This window comes from Scyliorhinus canicula, chromosome 13 (assembly GCF_902713615.1).
Source record: "Scyliorhinus canicula chromosome 13, sScyCan1.1, whole genome shotgun sequence".
NCBI lineage: Eukaryota > Metazoa > Chordata > Chondrichthyes > Carcharhiniformes > Scyliorhinidae > Scyliorhinus > Scyliorhinus canicula.
Genome location: NC_052158.1, coordinates 16841346 through 16860395, shown reverse-complemented (window position 1 = coordinate 16860395; position 19050 = coordinate 16841346). Strand labels below are relative to the sequence as shown.

The window sequence follows — 19050 nt, the reverse complement described above, 5'->3', positions numbered from 1 at the left end:
TTGAACCGTGCTGCTGGCCTGCCTTGGTCTGCTTTCAAAGCCAGCGATTTAGCCCTGTCAAGTTAACCTCTCTCAACACATAGAATTCCTCATTGAAGGATTCCAGAGAAATTAGGGTCTTGAGGGTCAGGGGCAGCACGGTAGCATAGTGGTTAGCATCAATGCTTCACAGCTCCAGGGTCCCAGGTTCGGTTCCCGGCTGGGTCACTGTCTGTGCGGAGTCTGCACGTCCTCCCCGTGTGTGCGTGGGTTTCCTCCGGGTGCTCCGGTTTCCTCCCACAGTCCAAAGATGTGCGGGTTAGGTGGATTGGCCGTGCTAAATTGCCCGTAGTGTCCCAAAAAAAGTAAGGTTAAGGGGGAGTTGTTGGGTTACGGGTATAGGGTGGATACGTGAGTTTGAGTAGGGTGATCATTGCTCGGCACAACATCGAGGGCCGAAGGGCCTGTTCTGTGCTGTACTGTTCTAAATTCTAGAGGGGTACAAAGCAAGTCTACTTTTTAATAATGGTTGTTTAATTATTGTATTGGAAGCCGAATCATTACATTACAGTAATTATTGCAATATTGCAAAGTAAAATAAAATCATCCATCCAAAATATAAATGCAAAATAAACCAATCTACTTGCAAGCAAATGCAAGATATAAATCCACCTGAAATAAATGTAGGATATTCAAACAAATAACAAACTAAATGTATACGCCCAATCCAAGTATTAAGCATAGTCTCTGTTTTATCTCAGCTCAGAGGTCTATAAGGTTTCAGTTGTGTCTGCCAGACAGATCAAACCTAACATTTAACCAAATTTAAAAGAAACCATTTGTTTTAAGGATAACATAATCATTGTCCATCTTACTCTTTAGTTTCTTTGTTTTAGAATTATTAAGATGATCAATCAAAGTGTTTTTTGCATATGCAGGTATCCTTAGCCTGATGTAAATATTCCCAAGGCCCCATATGGCAAAAACCTTGTCAAGGTTTTCGGAGTTTTAACACGTGTGATATTCTCTCTCTCTGCTCTTGGCAAGGATTCAAATTTTTCATTAGCCGAGTTAAATCCTTAACACCTTAATGCATTCCCACAGCATTGCAAAGTGTTTCAAGACAAGAAAATTGCTTTTGAAGTATATTTATTTTGTAGGCAGCCTGCTTCCCACGGGAAGTTCTGTAACAGCAATGAGATGGAGAAAATGAAGACCCGGTGTGTGTGTGTAAGTGAGTGTGGGGATTGGGGAGGGGGGGGGGCAGTAAATCTGACTAACAATGGGTCAAAAGAGAGCAAGATTGAAGGCCAGTTTCTCAGAAGATCGTGGACAGTCGTGACACCCAGGATTCTGTTCACGGTAGTACAGTGGTTAGCACTGTTGCTTCACGGCGCCAGGGCCCCGGGTTCGGTTCCCGCTTCGGTCACTGTCTGTGCGGAGTCGGCACGTCCTCCCCGTGTCTGCGTGGGTTTCCTCCGGCTGCTCCGGTTTCCTCCCACAAGTCTCGAAAGACGTGCTTGTTAGGTGAATTGGACATTCTGAATTCTCCCTCCGTGTACCCGAACAGGCGTCGGAATGTGGCGACTTGGGGCTTTTCACAGTAACGTAATTGCTAATGGAAACCTACTTGTGACACTAATGAAGATTATTACTTTGATGTGTCAGTGATTTCGTCCAAGGACTGGAAATTAAGTGGCGACCACGGCTGCAGTTGATAATAAAATAGGAAGCATAAAAAATAATTCCGGGGGGTAAAGGAATCTGAAAGAGGATAGCCACACACCATCCTGAACTGGAAACGTATCGCTGCCATTCCTTCACTAACGCTGGATCAAAATCCTGGAATTTCCTCACAAACATCATGGACTGCAGAGGTTCAAGGCAGCGATTCACCACCACACCTTTTCAAGGACAATTAGGGATGGGTCATCAATGCTGGTCTAGTCAGCGATACCCACATCCCATGAACGAATATTTAAAAAAAAGAACATATTTAAAGCCACTAGCAAAAGAATCAGAGCCGACATTGTGACAAAAAAGACAAAAACGGTGTGATTTTCTGATCTGGAATGAATTATCTTTTTTTTAAATTTAGAGTACCCAATTATTTTTTCCAATTAAGGGGCAATGTAGAGTGGCCAATCTACCTATCCTGCACATCTTTGGGTTGTGGGGGTGAAACCCACGCAGACACGGGGAGAATGTGCAAATTCCACACAGACAGTGACCCAGGGCCGGGATTCGAACCCGGGTCCTCAGCGCCGTAGGCAGCAATGCTAACCACTGTGGCACTGTGCTACCCGTGGGAATGAATTATCTTAAAGGGCAGTGGAAAAATATTCGGCAGTAACTTTCAAAAGGGAAAACTAAAGGTCTCTGGGTTTGGGAGTGGGACTAGTTGGGTAGTTCTATCAGAAAGCTAGCACGCGCCTGAGGGACTGAATGGCCTTTTCCTGTGGTGTGATGTTGATGCCCCTTGGGCAGTTACGGAGGGGGGGGGTGGGAGTGGAGGAGAAAGTGGTTAATACCAGCTACATGCCAACACACATGGCATCATCCATCAACCTAAACACAAGAACTGGAAAGGTGTAGATGAACCGGCTCCGATCTCACCGTGCAATCTCTTTGGCAACCTTCATGTTGGGGCAGGTAATGAAGGCCGCGGAGTGGGTGCCGGACACGTAGGTTTCCGTCGCCATGGAGAACAGTCTCAATCCCACACTCCTCAGGCCGGAGAACATCAACAGTGTAAAAAGCAGAGCCTGCGGAAGGTAAGAGGATGAAGGAGATCAGCGTGCTATCTTCACATGGTGTTCTCTGTGAAGCACCACCAGTTACAGGAATCTACAGGCTTCTTACAAACATACGCCAAGGGGCCTCAATTATTTGGTCTAGACTGCATCAGTGAGCAGGTGATGCTCGCAGACACCGATACCTCAAGTCAGGATGGCCAGAGACCCAGGGTCATATCTGGGGACCCGGGTTCAAATCCCACCATGGTGGAAAGCGAATCCAATAAATATCTGGAATTAAAAGCCTATCGATGACCATAAAACCATTGTCGATTGTCGCAAAGAAAACCTAGATTAGATGAAGAAGGATGGAAGGATGGGAAGGAAATCTGCCACTCTCATCTGGTCTGGCCGACACGCGACTCCAGATGGGACTGACTCTTAAAAGCCCTCAGAACTGGCCCAGCAAGCCACTCAGTCCTATCAAAAACCGCTACAAAGTCAATAAAAAGGAAATAAACTGGACGGACCAGACGAAGACTTGCGCTCCAGAACTTGCCACGTCCCTATCCAAGCTCTTCAAATACAGCTGTATCGCTGACATCACCGGAAATGTGGAAAATTGCCTGTACACAGAAAGCAAGACAAATCCAACCCAGCCAATTACTGTCCTATCTGTCTACTCTCCATCATCAGTGAAGTAATGGAAAGGCCCACCAACAGTGCTATCAACTTACTCAGCACCAACCTGCTCACGGACACAGTTTAGGGCCCATGAGGATCATTCAGCTCCTGACCACATTACAGCCTCGGTTCAAACATGGACAAAAGAGCTGAATGCCAGAGGTGGGGTGAGAGTGACTGCCCTTGACATCAGGGCAGCATTTGACCAAGTGTGGCTTCAAGGAGCCCTAGCTAAACTGGAGTCAATGGGAAACAGGGGCATCAGATATATGGGAACACCACCACCTGGAGGTAATAATAATAATCGCTTGTAGTCACAAGTAGGCTTCAATGAAGTTACTGTGAAAAGCCCCTAGTCGCCACATTCCGGCGCCTGTTCGGGGAGGCCGGTACGGGAACTGAACGCGCGCTCTGCCTCGTTCTGCATTACAAGCCAGCTGTTTAGCCCACTGTGCTAAACCAGCCCCAGGAGGTTTGCCGCCTCCAAGTCACTCACCATCCCGACTTGGAAATATATCGGCCGTTCCTTCACTGTTGTTGGGTCAAAATCCTGGAGCTTCCTCCCTGACAGCACAGTGGGTGTACCTACACGAACTGCAGCGGTTCAAGACGGCAGCTCACCGCCAATTTCTCAAGGCCAATTCGGGTTGGGCAACACCATATCCCGTAAAAATGAAAAAATAAATAAATAACAGCAGCTCCCCTCAGCCAAAGGAATTCTGGCAGATCACATGCTAGCGGTCCTGCCCAGCAGTAAGTCTCCTCACACCCAAGTGCAGCATGCTCGGAACGTTCACCAGTCATCCAAATCACAGAATCTTTACCACGCAGGAGGCCATTCAGCCCATCGTGTGTGAACCGGCTCTCATGACCCAGTGCCGCCCCCCTTTTCCCTTTTCCCCCATACCCCTGCACATTACTATTCCAATAATTATCTGTCGCCCTCTCCAGTGCCTCGATTGAACCGGCCTCCGCCGCACTTCCAGTCGGTGCACTCCAGACCACAACCACTCGCGGTGTCTTTTTCTCACATCACAGTTACTTCCTTTGCAAATCGCTTTCAATCTGTGCCCTCTCCTTCTGCGAGTGGGAACACTCTCTCCTGATCTACTCTGTCCAGCCCACCCTCCCCTGATTCTGAACACCCTCAACGGCTTAGAGAACGAGGAGGTGAAAATCCTGACACCCTGTGCCATCTAAGTCAGGCAATACATTTAAAAAATATATACCAGGAGTTGAAGAGATCGTAAACATTTGATTCATTCATTAGAAATGGACATCCCCCCACCCGAAACCATTCTCTTCGCCCTGTCTCCCTGGTGTCAGAGAGGCTCAGTGGGCTGCACTCTCACCTCTTGAATCAGAAGGTTACAGGTTCAAATCCCACTGCAGAGGCTGTATAACCTACGTTGGCCGCTAGCATGCTCAGCGCGGTATTGAGGGAGCACGGCGCTGTCGTAGGAGCCGTCTGCCGGATGAGACGTCAAACCCTCTCAGATGGACTCATCGATCCCATGATCCCAGACTGGCGGCGGGAAGCAGGGTGGCATAGTGGTTAGCACTGCTGCCTCACAGCGCCAGGGACCCGGGTTGCTGCCACTAATGCTCCCATCCTTCTTCATCTAACCTCAGCAGCACATCCTGCCACCTCTTTCCCCATGTATCTATTCGGCTTCCCCTCAAGTGATAATCACCTCAACCAGTTTTTACAGCAGACAGCTCGACATCCTAACCGCTCTCTGGCTAAAGAGGCTTCCCCAGACGACCTCCTTATACTTCATGGTCCCTTCGTTTTGGTGTGTCCCCACCCCGGAGCGGAGGCATTTACCCCTAAGCAAACCCTTTCAGAGCTTTAAAAGGTTGCTCATCACTTCCCACCTCAGCCCCTCACATCCAGAAAAACAGTCACTAAGGGACAATTGGAAGGAGGGGAGGATGGAAATGGGAAACTGTGTTCAATGCACCCCCCACCCCCACCGAGGTGGAGTGAGAGGATCAGGCTCGTTAGAGAATAAAAGAAAAAATGAACTTACAACCATGGTGGTTTTGAAGGGGCTTTGCTCAAGGCGTAGTCTCAGGCTGCCCAACGCCTGATTGAAGTCACTCATTACCCTGTGCAGACACCAGAGAAGAGGCGTTGGAAACAGGCACAGGAACAGTACGCACAGAAAGTGACCACTCGGCCCATTGTGCGCGCACACCGGCTCTTTCGGTAACGTTCGGTTAAAAAAAAAAACGATTAAAAATTATTTCCCCTCCTCCAACCCAAATTTCCTCTCAACAGTTGGCTGCGGCCCAGCGACTTTCATTCTGACCCCCAAATCAGATTGTGCGTCTAAGCCCCAATCCAGAGATTGGAGATCTCAACAATCTGGGCCGAGGCCGGTGGGGGGGGGGGGCAGTGCAGCGGGAGAGCTGCACTGTAGGAGGTGCCGCCTTTCATCTGAAATGTTAAACAGAGAGCCTTCTTGGTGGGGATGTACGAGATACCACAACACCGTTTTGAAGAGGAGCAGGGGAGTCACCCCCTAAATCCTGGACAATACTTAGCACTTGATCAGGGTCACAGGATTATCTGATCATTTGCTGATTGTGGGGGCTCAGTGTGCGCGCATGTTTAACTGATCCATTTCATAAATTACGACAAGAACACCACTTTGGAAAAGTACCTCATTGGCTGTAAAGCGCTTTGGTAAGTAGAGGTTATGAAAGGCACTGTATAAATGCAGATCTCTTTAATATTTTGCCTATGCGAGTTTTGTTGGGGAGTAATTACCCGACAGGTTATTTCACTAGTCTCAGGGCAGGTCTCAGGAATCACAATGGGATGAAAGACCGATTGATTGTTATGTTGATAACATAAGTTCTCTTGTTATATCAAGAGATTTCTGGTCTTAAAGGTGACATCTTTTACATCCAACTCCAAATGGGCAGACAGGACCCTGTTTCAGTGGCCATCAGAAACATCGAACGTCCAACGGTGCAGCACTCCCTCGGAACTGCAGTGTTGGACTAGGTGATGGGTTTGAAGCCACAACTTCCTTGTTTCAGGAGTGAGTGCCAACAACTGAGCCGAACCAACACTTTTCATTTCCTGCTTTCCTTATACCTGCCAGAAGAGCGAAAGGCAGTCACTCCGAAACACGGCAGCTACCAAACTCAGTCAGACAACTAGACAAGAATGACGATAATCGGGCTTCGAATAAAGGATAGATATTGGCCAGCACACAGGTGGGGGGATAACTCCCCTCTGCTCATCTCTAAAATAGTGCCAGAGGATCTTTCACATCCACCTGAGCAAGAAGGTGGGTCCTCCATTTAATATCACGTCTGAAAGATGGAACCTCCAACCATGCAGTGCTCCCTCATTACTGCACTGGAGCATCAACCTTGATTTTCGTGCCAAAGCCACTGTGGGCAGCACGGTAGCGCAGTGGGTAGCATTGTTGCTTCACAGTTCCAGGGTCCCAGGTTTGATTCCAGGCTTGAGTCACTGTCTGTGCAGAGTCTGCACGTTCTCCTAGTATCTGCGTGGGTTTCCTCCGAGTGCTCCGCTTTCCTCCCACAAGTCCCGAAAGGCATGCTGTTCGGTGAATTGGCCATTCTGAATTCTCCCTCTCTGTACCTGAACAGGCGGCGGAATTTGGCGACTAGGGGCTTTTCACAGTAACTTCATTGCAGCGTTAGTGTGAGCCTACTTATGACAATACAGATTACAAAAAAAGGGTGGAATGAAGGGTACAGGGTAAAATGTTGAAAGTGAGCAGCAAGAAGGGGGAGTGAGGTGGAATCTTTCCTGCCAACGGGTCCAGCCCTGTGGGATAACTTAGCAGGAAAGGATACTGAAGCAGGAGGATTGAGGCAGCTGGGGTGGTGGGTGCTGACTTTCTGTCTTGCCATCAGGATGTTACTGGACTATTTCCTGACTGGTGCAGAGACCTACCATACAGAAGGTATTCTCCTGTGTATAGAAGATTAAGGGCAGATCTAGTTGAGGTGTTAAAGTTGATTAAAGGAATGAACAGGGTAGAGAGTGAGAAGCTATTTCTGCTGGTGGCGGTCATCCAAAACAATGGGCATAGCGTTAAAATTAGAGCGAGGCCTAGTCAGGGTCACCTGGACAACATTCAGGCTTGGACTGATGATGTTCATGTCACACAAGTACCACAGCGTTCCTATCTCCAACAAGAGATAATCTAACCATCTACGTGTGGCAATCAACAACACAGCCATTGCTGAACCCCACACCATGTAAATCCAGCGGGTTACCAGTAACCAGAGACTTGACCAGACCAGCCATACAAATACCATGGCTACAGAAGGTCAGAGGTTAATTCACCTCCTGATTCCCCAAACCACATCCAATATCTACAAGGCACAGGTCAGGAGTGCGATGGAACAGCCTCCACTTGCCTGAATGAGGGCATCACCTACACTCAAGAAGCTCGACACGATCCAGGACAAAGCAGCCTTGATACGCACTCCATCCATCTTCCTCCCTCCATCGCCGACACACAGTGGCAGCAGTGTGTACCATCTACAAGACCCACTGAAAACAATTCACTGAGCCCCCTTCACCAACAACCCCCCCCCCCCCCAACTCGCAACTTCCACTGACAGGAAGGACAAGGGCAGCAGATACATGGGAACACGGCCACCTGAAGTTCCCCATCCAGGTCACACACACACCCTCCCGATTTGGAAATATATCATTGTGCCTTCGCTGTCACAGGGTCGAAATCTTGAAACTCCCTCCCCAACAGCATTGCAGGTGTACCTACAGTGCTGTGATGCAGCGAGTTCAAGATGGTGGCTCACCACCACCTTATAGGGCACTTAGGAATGGGCAACAAATGCTGGTCTGACATCCAGATCTCATGAATGAATGGGGGGGGGGGGGGGGGGGGTGAAGTAGTGGGAATCTGGGAACTCTCTCCTCCCAATAAGCTTTGGATGCTGGGGGTTATTTGAAAATTCCAAGACTGAGCACGATAGATTTTAGTTGAGTATGAAGAAAGTGTATGAAGCGAGTTAAGGATCAAATCGGCCATAATTTCGCTGAAAGGTGAGGCAGGCTGGAATAGCTTATTCCTGTTCTCTGGGGCTGATCTCGATGGCCTGGGGCCTTCAAGAGAGGAATACGTTTTTGAGTATTCTTTCCTGATTTTGGTCCTGATTTTTTTTGTCCTCTCCCAGAAGATTCCATGGGCCTTGCAGGGGACAGAGGGAAGCTCCAGTCATCATGGAGAGGGGCCAGCTTGATGCACCAACTTGCCTTTCCCTGTTAATTTTCTATGTTCCTGGAAGGGGCAACGCATGCACTGTCAAATAAAGAGAATAAAAAGTGAGGCTGACAACAGACTAGCTAGTGGGACAACACTGCTCCCCCTCCTTTACTCCTCCCTTTGGGAGTCAGTGCGCAATGGGAGGCATTGAGTGGTATCAAACCCACATTCTCTCCGCCCCCCCCCCCCCCCCCCCCCCCACTGCTCCAGGCGAGACAATCCATTGACGTTTGTTTTCCAGAAGCAGTTAAGACATAGCACTTGGGGCCAAGGGATCAAAGAATAGGAAGGGAAAGTGGGATTAGGTTATTGAGTTTGATGGTCAGCCATGATCAGAATGAATGGCAAAGCAGACTCGAAGGGCCGAATGGCCTCCCCCCTCCCCCCTCCCCCACTCCTATTTTACTATGTTGACACTCAGGGTCACAGAATAAAGATTCACATGTGTCCGCGGTTGTACCTTTTAGTGTGAATGAATGTTTTCACTTGTTTGCTAATGATCTAAATCTGCTTCCTGGAGCCTCGAGGCAATGAAATGGCCGGAGTGTTGGGCCTCCTGCAGCTAACTCTTCAATCAGCTGAAATAGCACGGCCCGAGGCTGATTTAGATGTTGAATTTGCATTTAGCGGAGCTGCTGCTCAGCTGGGATGTCTACTCAGAAGAGGTAATTAGTGTTCACGAACACAGCGGCTAAGCCTCATTACTGATAAGATGCGTCAGCAGCCGATTTTCAGCCCAAAGTCCGAGCACGGAAACCTGAACCTACGGGCTCTCCGAAGGTTTAGTGGGTTGACCGCGCCATTCAGTCAGATACTGAGCCGGTGTGATTCCGAGCTGGTACGCCTGTCAAAAGATCCCAGGGCACTATACAGCAGACATGGGAGCTCTGGGCAATATTTGTTAAAACAGGTTATCCGGTTACAATCGTGTTGCTGTTTGAGAGTTGCTCAAGGTCAAGACCATACTTGGCTACAGTTCCCCACCACCACCCGAAGGTCAAACAGCTCACCAATCCTTCTGAACCCAAGACCTCTACCACCTAGGAGAGCAAGGGCAACAGATGCATGGGAACACCACCACCTGCAAGTTCCCCTGCAACACACACACCAACCCGCACTCGGAGCTATACCTTCACTGTCACTGGGTCAAAACCCTGGAACTCGTTTTCTAACAGCACTGTGGGTGTGCCGACACCACGCGGACTGCAGCTCACCACCACCATCACAAGGGCAATCAGGGACGGGCAATAAATGCTGGCCCAGCCAACAACAGCCACAACCCATGAACGAATAAACAAAAAAGTAAAATCCCCATGCCTCACAGTAAAGATGGTTGTGAACGGCATTGGTCCCCTTATCCAATGAATCCTAGAAAGCCGACAGTGCAGAAGGAGGCCGCTCTGCCCATCGCGTCTGCACTGATCGTCCGAAAGAACATCCTACCTAGGCCCACCCTCCCCCACCTAACCTGCACACCTTTGGACTGTGGAGGAAACCCGCGTAGCCATGGGGAGAATGTCCAACAACAGTCACCCAATTGAACCCGGGTCCCTGGTGTTGTCAGGCAGCAGTGCTAACCACTGTGCCACCCTTAAAATCTCCCGCAGGATGTGGTACCGCTGTGGCCACGCCAGCATTTATTGCCCACAAAATGGCCCTTAGGAATTAACCATCAGGTCGTGGGGTGGGTTTCGAGCCCAAAGCCTTTACCTCAGAAGCCGGGACACTACCCACCACACCACAGAGTGGTGTGAGATATATTGGCATTGGAGGCAGTCCAGGGAAGGTTCACCCGGAGGGATTTTCTTATGAGATGTCTAGGTTGGGCCTGTGCTCATTGGAGTTTAGAAGAATGAGAGATGAGCTAATTGAGACATATTGGGTTCTCAGAAGGCTTCAGAGCAGAAGTAGGCCGCTCGGCCCATCTAGTCTGCTTCGCCATTCGATGAGATCATGACTAATCCGATATTATCCTCAACTTTCCCTGCCTTATCCTCATAACCCTTGATTCCATTCCTGATTAAAAAGCTGTCTATCTCAGCCTCCACAGCCCCGAGGTAAAGAATTCCACAGATTCACTACGCTCCAAGAGAAGAAATTCCTCCCAATCTCGGTCTGAAATGAGTGACCCCTCACTCTGAGATTATACCCTCTTGTCCTAGACTTTCCCCACAAGAGAAACATCCTCTCAGCATCTACCCGGTCAACCCCCGCCCCGCCCCCAAGAATCGTATTACCATTCCTTCATTGTCGCCGTGTCAAAATGTAGGAACTCCCTACCTTGACAACACTGGTGGTGGTGGTGGAAGGGAGTGGGGGGGGGGGGGGGGGGGGGGGGGGGGCTTCCTTTACAGAGGCTGCAATGGTTCAAAAATGCAGCTCTCAGCACCCCTTCTTCAGGGCAACGAGAATTGGACAATAAATGCCAGCCTTGCCGGACGCACAATTGAATCCAAGCGAGAGAATTTTAAACATATCAGATGTGCCGTTTCTGAGGGACATGAGCACAAAATTACACCTCAGAATTCCGCTCTCACACATGGATCCAGCGCGTTGGCAACTCTTGTATAGCTCTGGGGGATACGTAGGGGTAATAGTTCTATCAGAAAAGTCTTGTTGTGTCACTACGAAGACGGGGACAAACCTGCCTCCAGGATGTGCGATTGTTTTGCTCTAGCTAGGCAGGGAAGAAAGTTAAAGAGAGGATGGAGAGATTTGGCCGTTTGGCTGTCCCTGTGTTTGAACCAGATTGCTGACTTCTATCAGGCCACACGTACGAATCTCAAAAGATCTCATGGACGACTACGGCAAATGCTGACCCCAAACGAAAATTACCCTGTCACATACAAGGGGCTTTTGGTTATGGTGCGCGCTCACTTGAACTCACCCACCATTCGTTTGATAATGGCTCAGATTAAACATTTCTCCTTAAAGCCCATCTCCGAGTCTGTGCAACGTGCCCCAATGCTTGTTGTGCTTCATCCTGTCATGGGAAATGTGGGTGTTGCTGACTGGGCCAGCATCAGGGGCTGTTTAGCACACGGCTAAATCGCTGGCTTTGAAAGCAGACCAAGGCAGGCCAACAGCACAGTTTGATTCCCGTACCAGCCTCCCCGAACTGGCGCCGGAATGTGGCGACTAGGGGCGTTTCACAGTAACTTCATTTGAAGCCTACTCGTGACAATAAGCGATTTTCATTTAGGGGCTGGTTTAGCACACTGTGCTAAATCGCTGGCTTTTAAATCAGACCAAGCAGGCCAGCAGCACGGTTCAATTCCCGTACCAGCCTCCCCGGACAGGCGCCGGAATGTGGCAACTAGGGGCTTTTCACAGTAACTTCATTGAAGCCTACTCGTGACAATAAGCGATTTTCATTTCATTTCATTTGTTCCCCATCCCGAACTACCTTTGAATTGAGTGTCTTCATTCATTTCAGAGTCAACCACATTTGCTGTGGCCATTAAGACTTTTCATTTCAGATTGTTATTGAATTCAAATTTCACCACCCACCGTGGTTGGAATTCTAACCCAGGTCCCTAAAGCAGCACCTTAGGTCTCAGGATTGCTCGTCCAGCGACAATACCACTCCACCGCCACCTCCCCTAAATGATCCGCATCAATCCAGGCCATGTTGACAACTGATATTCATAACTTGCTTCCTTAATGGCAACTGCTAGAGGTTTGGCCAGCTACTTATTTCTCAGTTTTTTGGTTTCCATTCTCAGGCTCTCCCCAGCAGTACCACAAAGTGCATTAACTTTCAACCCCGCCCACTTGTCCACCACCTGGGTCTGTATTAATACTGTAGAGGGATTTGTCAGCCACTGATGCTTTCTGCAAAGTCTGGCTAACAGCAAACATCAGAACTCAAAACCATTGACCTGCTGCCAGCCGGGTTCAGCTCCGGATGGAGCTGTTAGCAGGAAGATGGGATCAGGAGGAGAGTGTTCATTGCCATTGAGGCTGTTCCACCATTCAATCAGATCCCAGTTTATACGTCGACCAATTTAAATTGCCAGCATATTCATCATTCGGTGAATAACTATCGATCTGGGAGGTGACAATTCTCTCCTCGGAGCACATTCTAGTAAGGGGTAAGTCCTGGAGCAGGAATATCACATTGCTGAAAGGTAACAACTGCTGCAATGTTTTGCCGAAGAATCTCACTCCTTTTGACTATGCGCCTCTGACTCCCAAAAGGTACACACAATAACTCTCCCAGATTAAAAAGAGCCTGCCCTTCTGAAACGCACTCCAAAAACCAAAACCTTTTACAGCCAATGAGTTGTTTCTGAAATGGTGCACCCCTAGCTCCCAGACCCCGGGACCCATCAGCACCCTGACCCCGGGCTCCCCCAGCACCACGGCTCCCAGGCCCAGGTATCCACCAGCACCCTGACCCCGGGCTCCCCTGGCATCCTGACCCCGGGCTCCCCTGGCATCCTGATTTTGGCCTCACCCAGCACCCTGACCCCAGGCTCTGCTGGCACCCTGACCCCAGGGTCCCCCCAGCACCCTGACCCCGGGCTCCCCCAGCACCACTGCTCCCAGACCCAGGTATCCACCAGCACCCTGATTTTGGGCTCCCCCAGCTCCCTGACCCCGGGCTCCCCCCAGCACCCTGACCCCGGGCTCCCCCCAGCTCCCTGACCCCAGGCTCTGCTGGCACCCTGACCCCGGGCTCCCCCCAGCACCCTGACCCCCCCCAGCACCCTGACCCCAGGCGACCCTCCGCGCGCTCCGGGTCTCTCACCGCGTCAATCGGTCCGGTTCCGTGACGTCATCACGCAGAGCGCGTGGCTGGCGGGTAAAGCACGTGACTCCCCTGAGTGACAGAGTGGGAGGAGGGATAGAGAGAGGGTGGGAGGAGGGATAGAGGGAGGGTGGGAGGAGGGATAGAGGGAGGGTGGGAGGAGGGATAGAGGGAGGGTGGGAGGAGGGATAGAGGGAGGGTGGGAGGAGGGATAGAGGGAGGGTGGGAGGAGGGATAGAGGGAGGGAGGGAGGAGGGATAGAGAGAGGGAGGGAGGAGGGATAGAGAGAGGGAGGGAGGAGGGATAGAGAGAGGGAGGGAGGAGGGAGGGATAGAGAGAGGGAGGGATAGAGAGGGAGGGAGGAGGGATAGAGGGAGTGAGGAGGGATAGAGAGGGTGAGGAGGGATAGAAAGGGAGTGAGGAGGGATAGAGAGGGTGAGGAGGGATAGAGAGGGAGTGAGGAGGGATAGAGAGGGAGTGAGGAGGGATAGAGAGGGAGTGAGGAGGGATAGAGGGAGTGAGAAGGGATAGAGAGGGAGTGAGAAGGGATAGAGCGGGCGAGGAGGGATAGAGAGGGTGAGGAGGGATAGAGATAGAGAGGGAGTGAGGAGGGATAGAGAGAGAGGGAGTGAGGAGGGATTGAGAGGGTGAGGAGGGAGTGAGGAGGGATAGAGATAGAGGGTGAGGGGATAGAGGTAGAGAGGGAGTGAGAAGAGATAGAGGGAGTGAGGAGGGATAGAGAGAGAGGGTGAGGAGGGATAGAGGTAGAGAGGGAGTGAGAAGAGATAGAGGGAGTGAGGAGGGATAGAGAGAGAGGGATTGAGAGGGTGAGGAGGGATAGAGAGGGAGGAGGGATAGAGGGAGTGAGGAGGGAGTGAGGAGGGATAGAGAGGGAATGAGGAGGGAGAGAGGGAGTGAGGAGGGATAGAGATAGAGAGGGAGTGAGGAGGGATAGAGATAGAGAGGGAGGGATAGAGAGAGGGAGTGAGGAGGGATTGAGAGGGTGAGGAGGGATAGAAAGGGTGAGGAGGGATTGAGTGAGAGGAAGTGAGGATAGAGAGGGTGAGGAGGGATAGAGAGGGTGAGGAGGGACAGAGAGGGTGAGGATGGATAGAGAGGGAATGAGGAGGGATAGAGAGGGTGAGGAGGGATAGAGATAGAGAGGGAGTGAGGAGGTATAGAGATAGAGAGGGAGTGAGGAGGGATAGAGAGGGAGTGAGGAGGGATTGAGAGGGTGAGGAGGGATAGAGGGTGAGGAGGGATAGAGGGAGTGAGGAGGGATAGAGAGGGTGAGGAGGGATAGAGATAGAGAGGGAGTGAGGAGGGATAGAGATAGAGAGGGAGTGAGGAGGGATAGAGAGAGAGGGTGAGGAGGTTTTGAGGGAGTGAGGAGGGATTGAGAGAGGGAGTGAGGAGGGATTGAGAGAGAGAGGGTGAGGAGGGATAGAGAGGGAGTGAGGAGGGATAGAGAGGGAGTGAGGAGGGATAGAGAGGGTGAGGAGGGATAGAGGGAGTGAGGAGAGATAGAGAGGGTGAGGAGGGATAGAGAGGGAGTGAGGAGGAATAGAGATAGAGAGGGTGAGGAGGGACAGAGATAGAGAGGGTGAGGAGGGATAGAGAGGGAGTGAGGAGGGATAGAGAGGGAGTGAGGAGGGATAGAGAGGAAGTGAGGAGGGATAGAGAGGGTGAGGAGGGTTTGAGAGAGAGAGGGTGAGGAGGGATTGAGAGAGAGGGTGAGGAGGGATAGAGAGAGGGAGTGAGGAGGGATAGAGAGAGAGGGAGTGAGGAGGGATAGAGAGGGTGAGGAGAGAGAGGGAGTGAGGAGGGATTGAGAGAGAGAGAGGGTGAGGAGGGATTGAGAGAGAGAGGGAGTGAGGAGGGATTGAGAGAGAGAGGGAGTGAGGAGGAATTGAGAGAGAGAGGGTGAGGAGGGATTGAGAGAGAGAGTGAGGAGGGATTGAGAGAGGGAGTGAGAGAGAGAGGGAGTGAGGAGGGATTGAGAGAGAGAGGGAGTGAGGAGGGATTGAGAGAGAGAGGGAGTGAGGAGGGATTGAGAGAGAGGGAGTGAGAGAGAGAGGGAGTGAGGAGGGATTGAGAGAGAGGGAGTGAGGAGGGATTGAGAGAGAGAGGGAGTGAGGAGGAATTGAGAGAGAGAGGGTGAGGAGGGATTGAGAGAGAGAGGGAGTGAGGAGGGATTGAGAGAGCGAGGGAGTGAGGAGGGATTGAGAGAGAGAGGGAGTGGGGAGGGATAGAGAGGCAAGAGGAATAGTGAGGGAGAAGGGATGGAGAGGGAGTGAGGAGGGACAGAGGGAGGGAGATGAGTGCTGCTTCGGAGCTTACTCTGAGCTGCTGCTTTCTCTCCATGATTGAATATTTTATAAGCGATGGCCACTTGTACCTGAGTTTCCTGTGGTTGGTGCGTAGAACTCCACCACAAGACCAGAATCTGGTCATGTCCTCGATGGAAAAGAGATGTTTGAAACTAGACTCTAAAGGCACTGGAATCCCTTTCATTTCAGCCAAGTTGTTCCACCTTGTTCTGAGCTATAGTGGAGGGCACAGCTTGTATTTGAAGTGGGGGATAGATTCAAAACTAACCTGGCGAAGCGATTTTCAGTGAGCGAGAGAGAGGTCAATCTATGGAACAAGCCCCCTCGGAAGGCGGTGGAAGTAGTTAGTGTTGATTCATACAAACACAAATGAGATGGATTTCTGTCAGAATATAATATTTTGACTTCGGTCATTGATAAAATTTTAGAGTCGGTTATTAAAGATGAGATCGCTGAGTACTTGGAAGTGCATGATAAAATAGGACTAAGTCAGCACGGTTTGTCAAAGGGAGGTCACGTCTGACAAAGCTGTTAAGAGTTCTTTGAGGATGTAACAAGGAAGTTAGACAAAGGAGAACCAGTGGACGTGATTTATTTAGATTTCCAGAAGACCTTTGACAAGGTGCCGCATAGAAGATTGTAATATAAGTTAAGATCCGGGTATGGATAGAGGATTGGCTGACTGGCAGCAGGCAGAGAGTGGGGACAAAGGGGTCTTTTTCAGGATGGCAGCCGGTGACTAGTGCTGTGCCTCAGGGGCCTGTGCTGGGACCACAACCTTTCACAATATACATCAACGATCTGTAACAAGGAACTGAAGGCACTGTTGCTACGTTTGCAGATGATACAACGATCTGTAGAGGGACAGGTAGTATTGAGGAAGCAAAGGGCTGCAGGAGGACTTGGACAGGCTAGGAGAGTGGGCAATGAAGTGGCAAATGAAATACAATGTGGAAAAGTGTGAGATTATGCACTTTGGAAGGAGGAATTTAGGCATAGACTATTTTCTTAATGGGGAAATGCTTATGAAATCAGAAGCACAAAGGGACTTGGGAGTCCTTGTTCATGATTCTCTTAAGGTTAATGTGCAGGTTCAGTCTGCAGTTAAGGCAAATGCAATGCTCGCATTCATCTCTAGAGGACTAGAATACAAGACCAGGGATGTACTTCTGAGGCTGTATAAGGCTCTGGTCAGACCCCATTTGGAGTATTGTGAGCAGTTTTGGGCCCCGTATCTAAGGAAGACCATGGAAAGTGTCCAGAGGAGGTTCACAAGAATGATCCCTGGAATGAAGAGCTTGCCGTATGAGGAATGGTTGAGGACTCTGGGTCTGTACTCACTGGAGTTTAGATGGGTGAGGGGGGATCTTATTGAAACCTACAGGATACTGCGAGGCCTGGATAGAGTGGACGTGGAGAGGATGTTTCCACTTGTCGGAGAAACTAGAACCAGAGGACACCATCTCAGACTAAAGGGACGATCCTTTAAAACAGAGATGAGGAGGAATTTCTTCAGCCAGAGGGTGGTGAATCTGTGGAACACTTTGCCGCAGAAGGCCGTGGAGGCCAAATCACTGAATGTCTTTAAGACAGAGATAGATAGGTTCTTGACTAATAAGGGGATCAGGGGTTATAGAACGATACAGCGCAGTACAGGCCCTTCGGCCCTCAATGTTGCACCGACATGGAAAAAAAACTAAAGGCCATCTAACCTACACTATGCCCTTATCATCCATATGCTTATCCAATAAACTTTTAAATGCCCTCAATGTTGGCGAGTTCACTACTGTTGCAGGTAGGGCATTCCACGGCCTCACCACTCTTTGCGTAAAAAACCCACCTCTGACCTCTGTCCTATATCTATTACCCCTCAATTTAAGGCTATGTCCCCTCGTGATAGCCACCTCCATCCGCGGGAGAAGGCTCTCGCTGTCCACCCTATCTAACCCTCTGATCATTTTGTATGCCTCTATTAGGTCACCTCTTAACCTTCTTCTCTCTAACGAAAACAACCTCAAGTCCATCAGCCTTTCCTCATAAAATTTTCCCTCCATACCAGGCAACATCCTGGTAAATCTCCTCTGCACCCGTTCCAAAGCTTCCACGTCCTTCCTATAATGAGGTGACCAGAATTGTACGCAATACTCCAAATGCGGCCGTACTAGAGTTTTGTACAACTGCAACATGACCTCATGGCTCCGGAACTCAATCCCTCTACCAATAAAGGCCATCACACCATAGGCCTTCTTCACAACCCTATCAACCTGGGTGGCAACTTTCAGGGATCTATGTACATGGACACCTAGATCCCTCTGCTCATCCACACTACCAAGAATTTTACCATTAGCCAAATATTCCGCATTCCTGTTATTCTTTCCAAAGTGAATTACCTCACACTTCTCCACATTAAACTCCATTTGCCACCTCTCAGCCCAGCTCTGCAGCTTATCTATGTCCCTCTGTAACCTGCAACATCCTTCCGCACTGTCTACAACTCCACCGACTTTAGTGTCGTCTGCAAATTTACTTACCCATCCTTCTGCTCCCTCCTCTAGGTCATTTATAAAAATGACAAACAGCAACGGCCCCAGAACAGATCCTTGTGGTACGCCACTCGTAACTGAACTCCATTCTGAACGTTTCCCATCAACCACCACTCTCTGTCTTCTTTCAACTAGCCAATTTCTGATCCACATCTCTAAATCACCCTCAATCCCCAGCCTCCGTATTTTCTGCAATAGCCGACCGTGGGGAACCTTATCAAACGCTTTACTGAAATCCATATACACCACATCAACTGCTTTACCCTCGTCCACCTGTTCAGTCACCTTCTCAAAGAACTCGATAAGGTTTGTGAGGCATGACCTACCCTTCACAAAACCATGCTGACTATCCCTAATCATATTATTCCTATCTAGATGATTATAAATCGTATCTTTTATAATCCTCTCCAAGACTTTACCCACCACAGATGTTAGGCTCACCGGCCTATAGTTACCGGGGTTATATCTACTCCCCTTCTTGAACAAAGGGACCACATTTGCTATCCTCCAGTCCTCTGGCACTATTCCTGTAGCCAATGATGACCTAAAAATCAAAGCCAAAGGCTCAGCAATCTCTTCCCTGGCTTCCCAGAGAATCCTAGGATAAATCCCATCAGACCCCGGGGACTTATCTATTTTCACCTTGTCCAGAATTGCCAACACTTCTTCCCTACTCACCTCAATGCCATCTATTCTAATAGCCTGGGTCTCAGCATTCTCCTCCACAATATTATCTTTTTC

At 49.8% G+C, this 19050-nt stretch overlaps 1 protein-coding gene across 1 annotated transcript in view; it reads right to left on the bottom strand.

Annotated features, from left to right (window-relative positions):
- LOC119976149 (protein CutA homolog) overlaps positions 1 to 13547 on the bottom strand; it is a 35645-nt gene extending 22098 nt beyond the window's left edge. Inside the window, exons 1-3 of the mRNA XM_038816354.1 lie at positions 13437 to 13547; positions 5432 to 5510; positions 2596 to 2744 (exon numbers count right to left, since the gene is read on the bottom strand). Coding sequence (XP_038672282.1) covers positions 2596 to 2744; positions 5432 to 5506 — 224 coding nt within the window. The 5' untranslated portion in view covers positions 5507 to 5510; positions 13437 to 13547. The remainder of the gene's footprint in view (positions 1 to 2595; positions 2745 to 5431; positions 5511 to 13436) is intronic.
- Positions 13548 to 19050: the final 5503 nt, after the last annotated feature.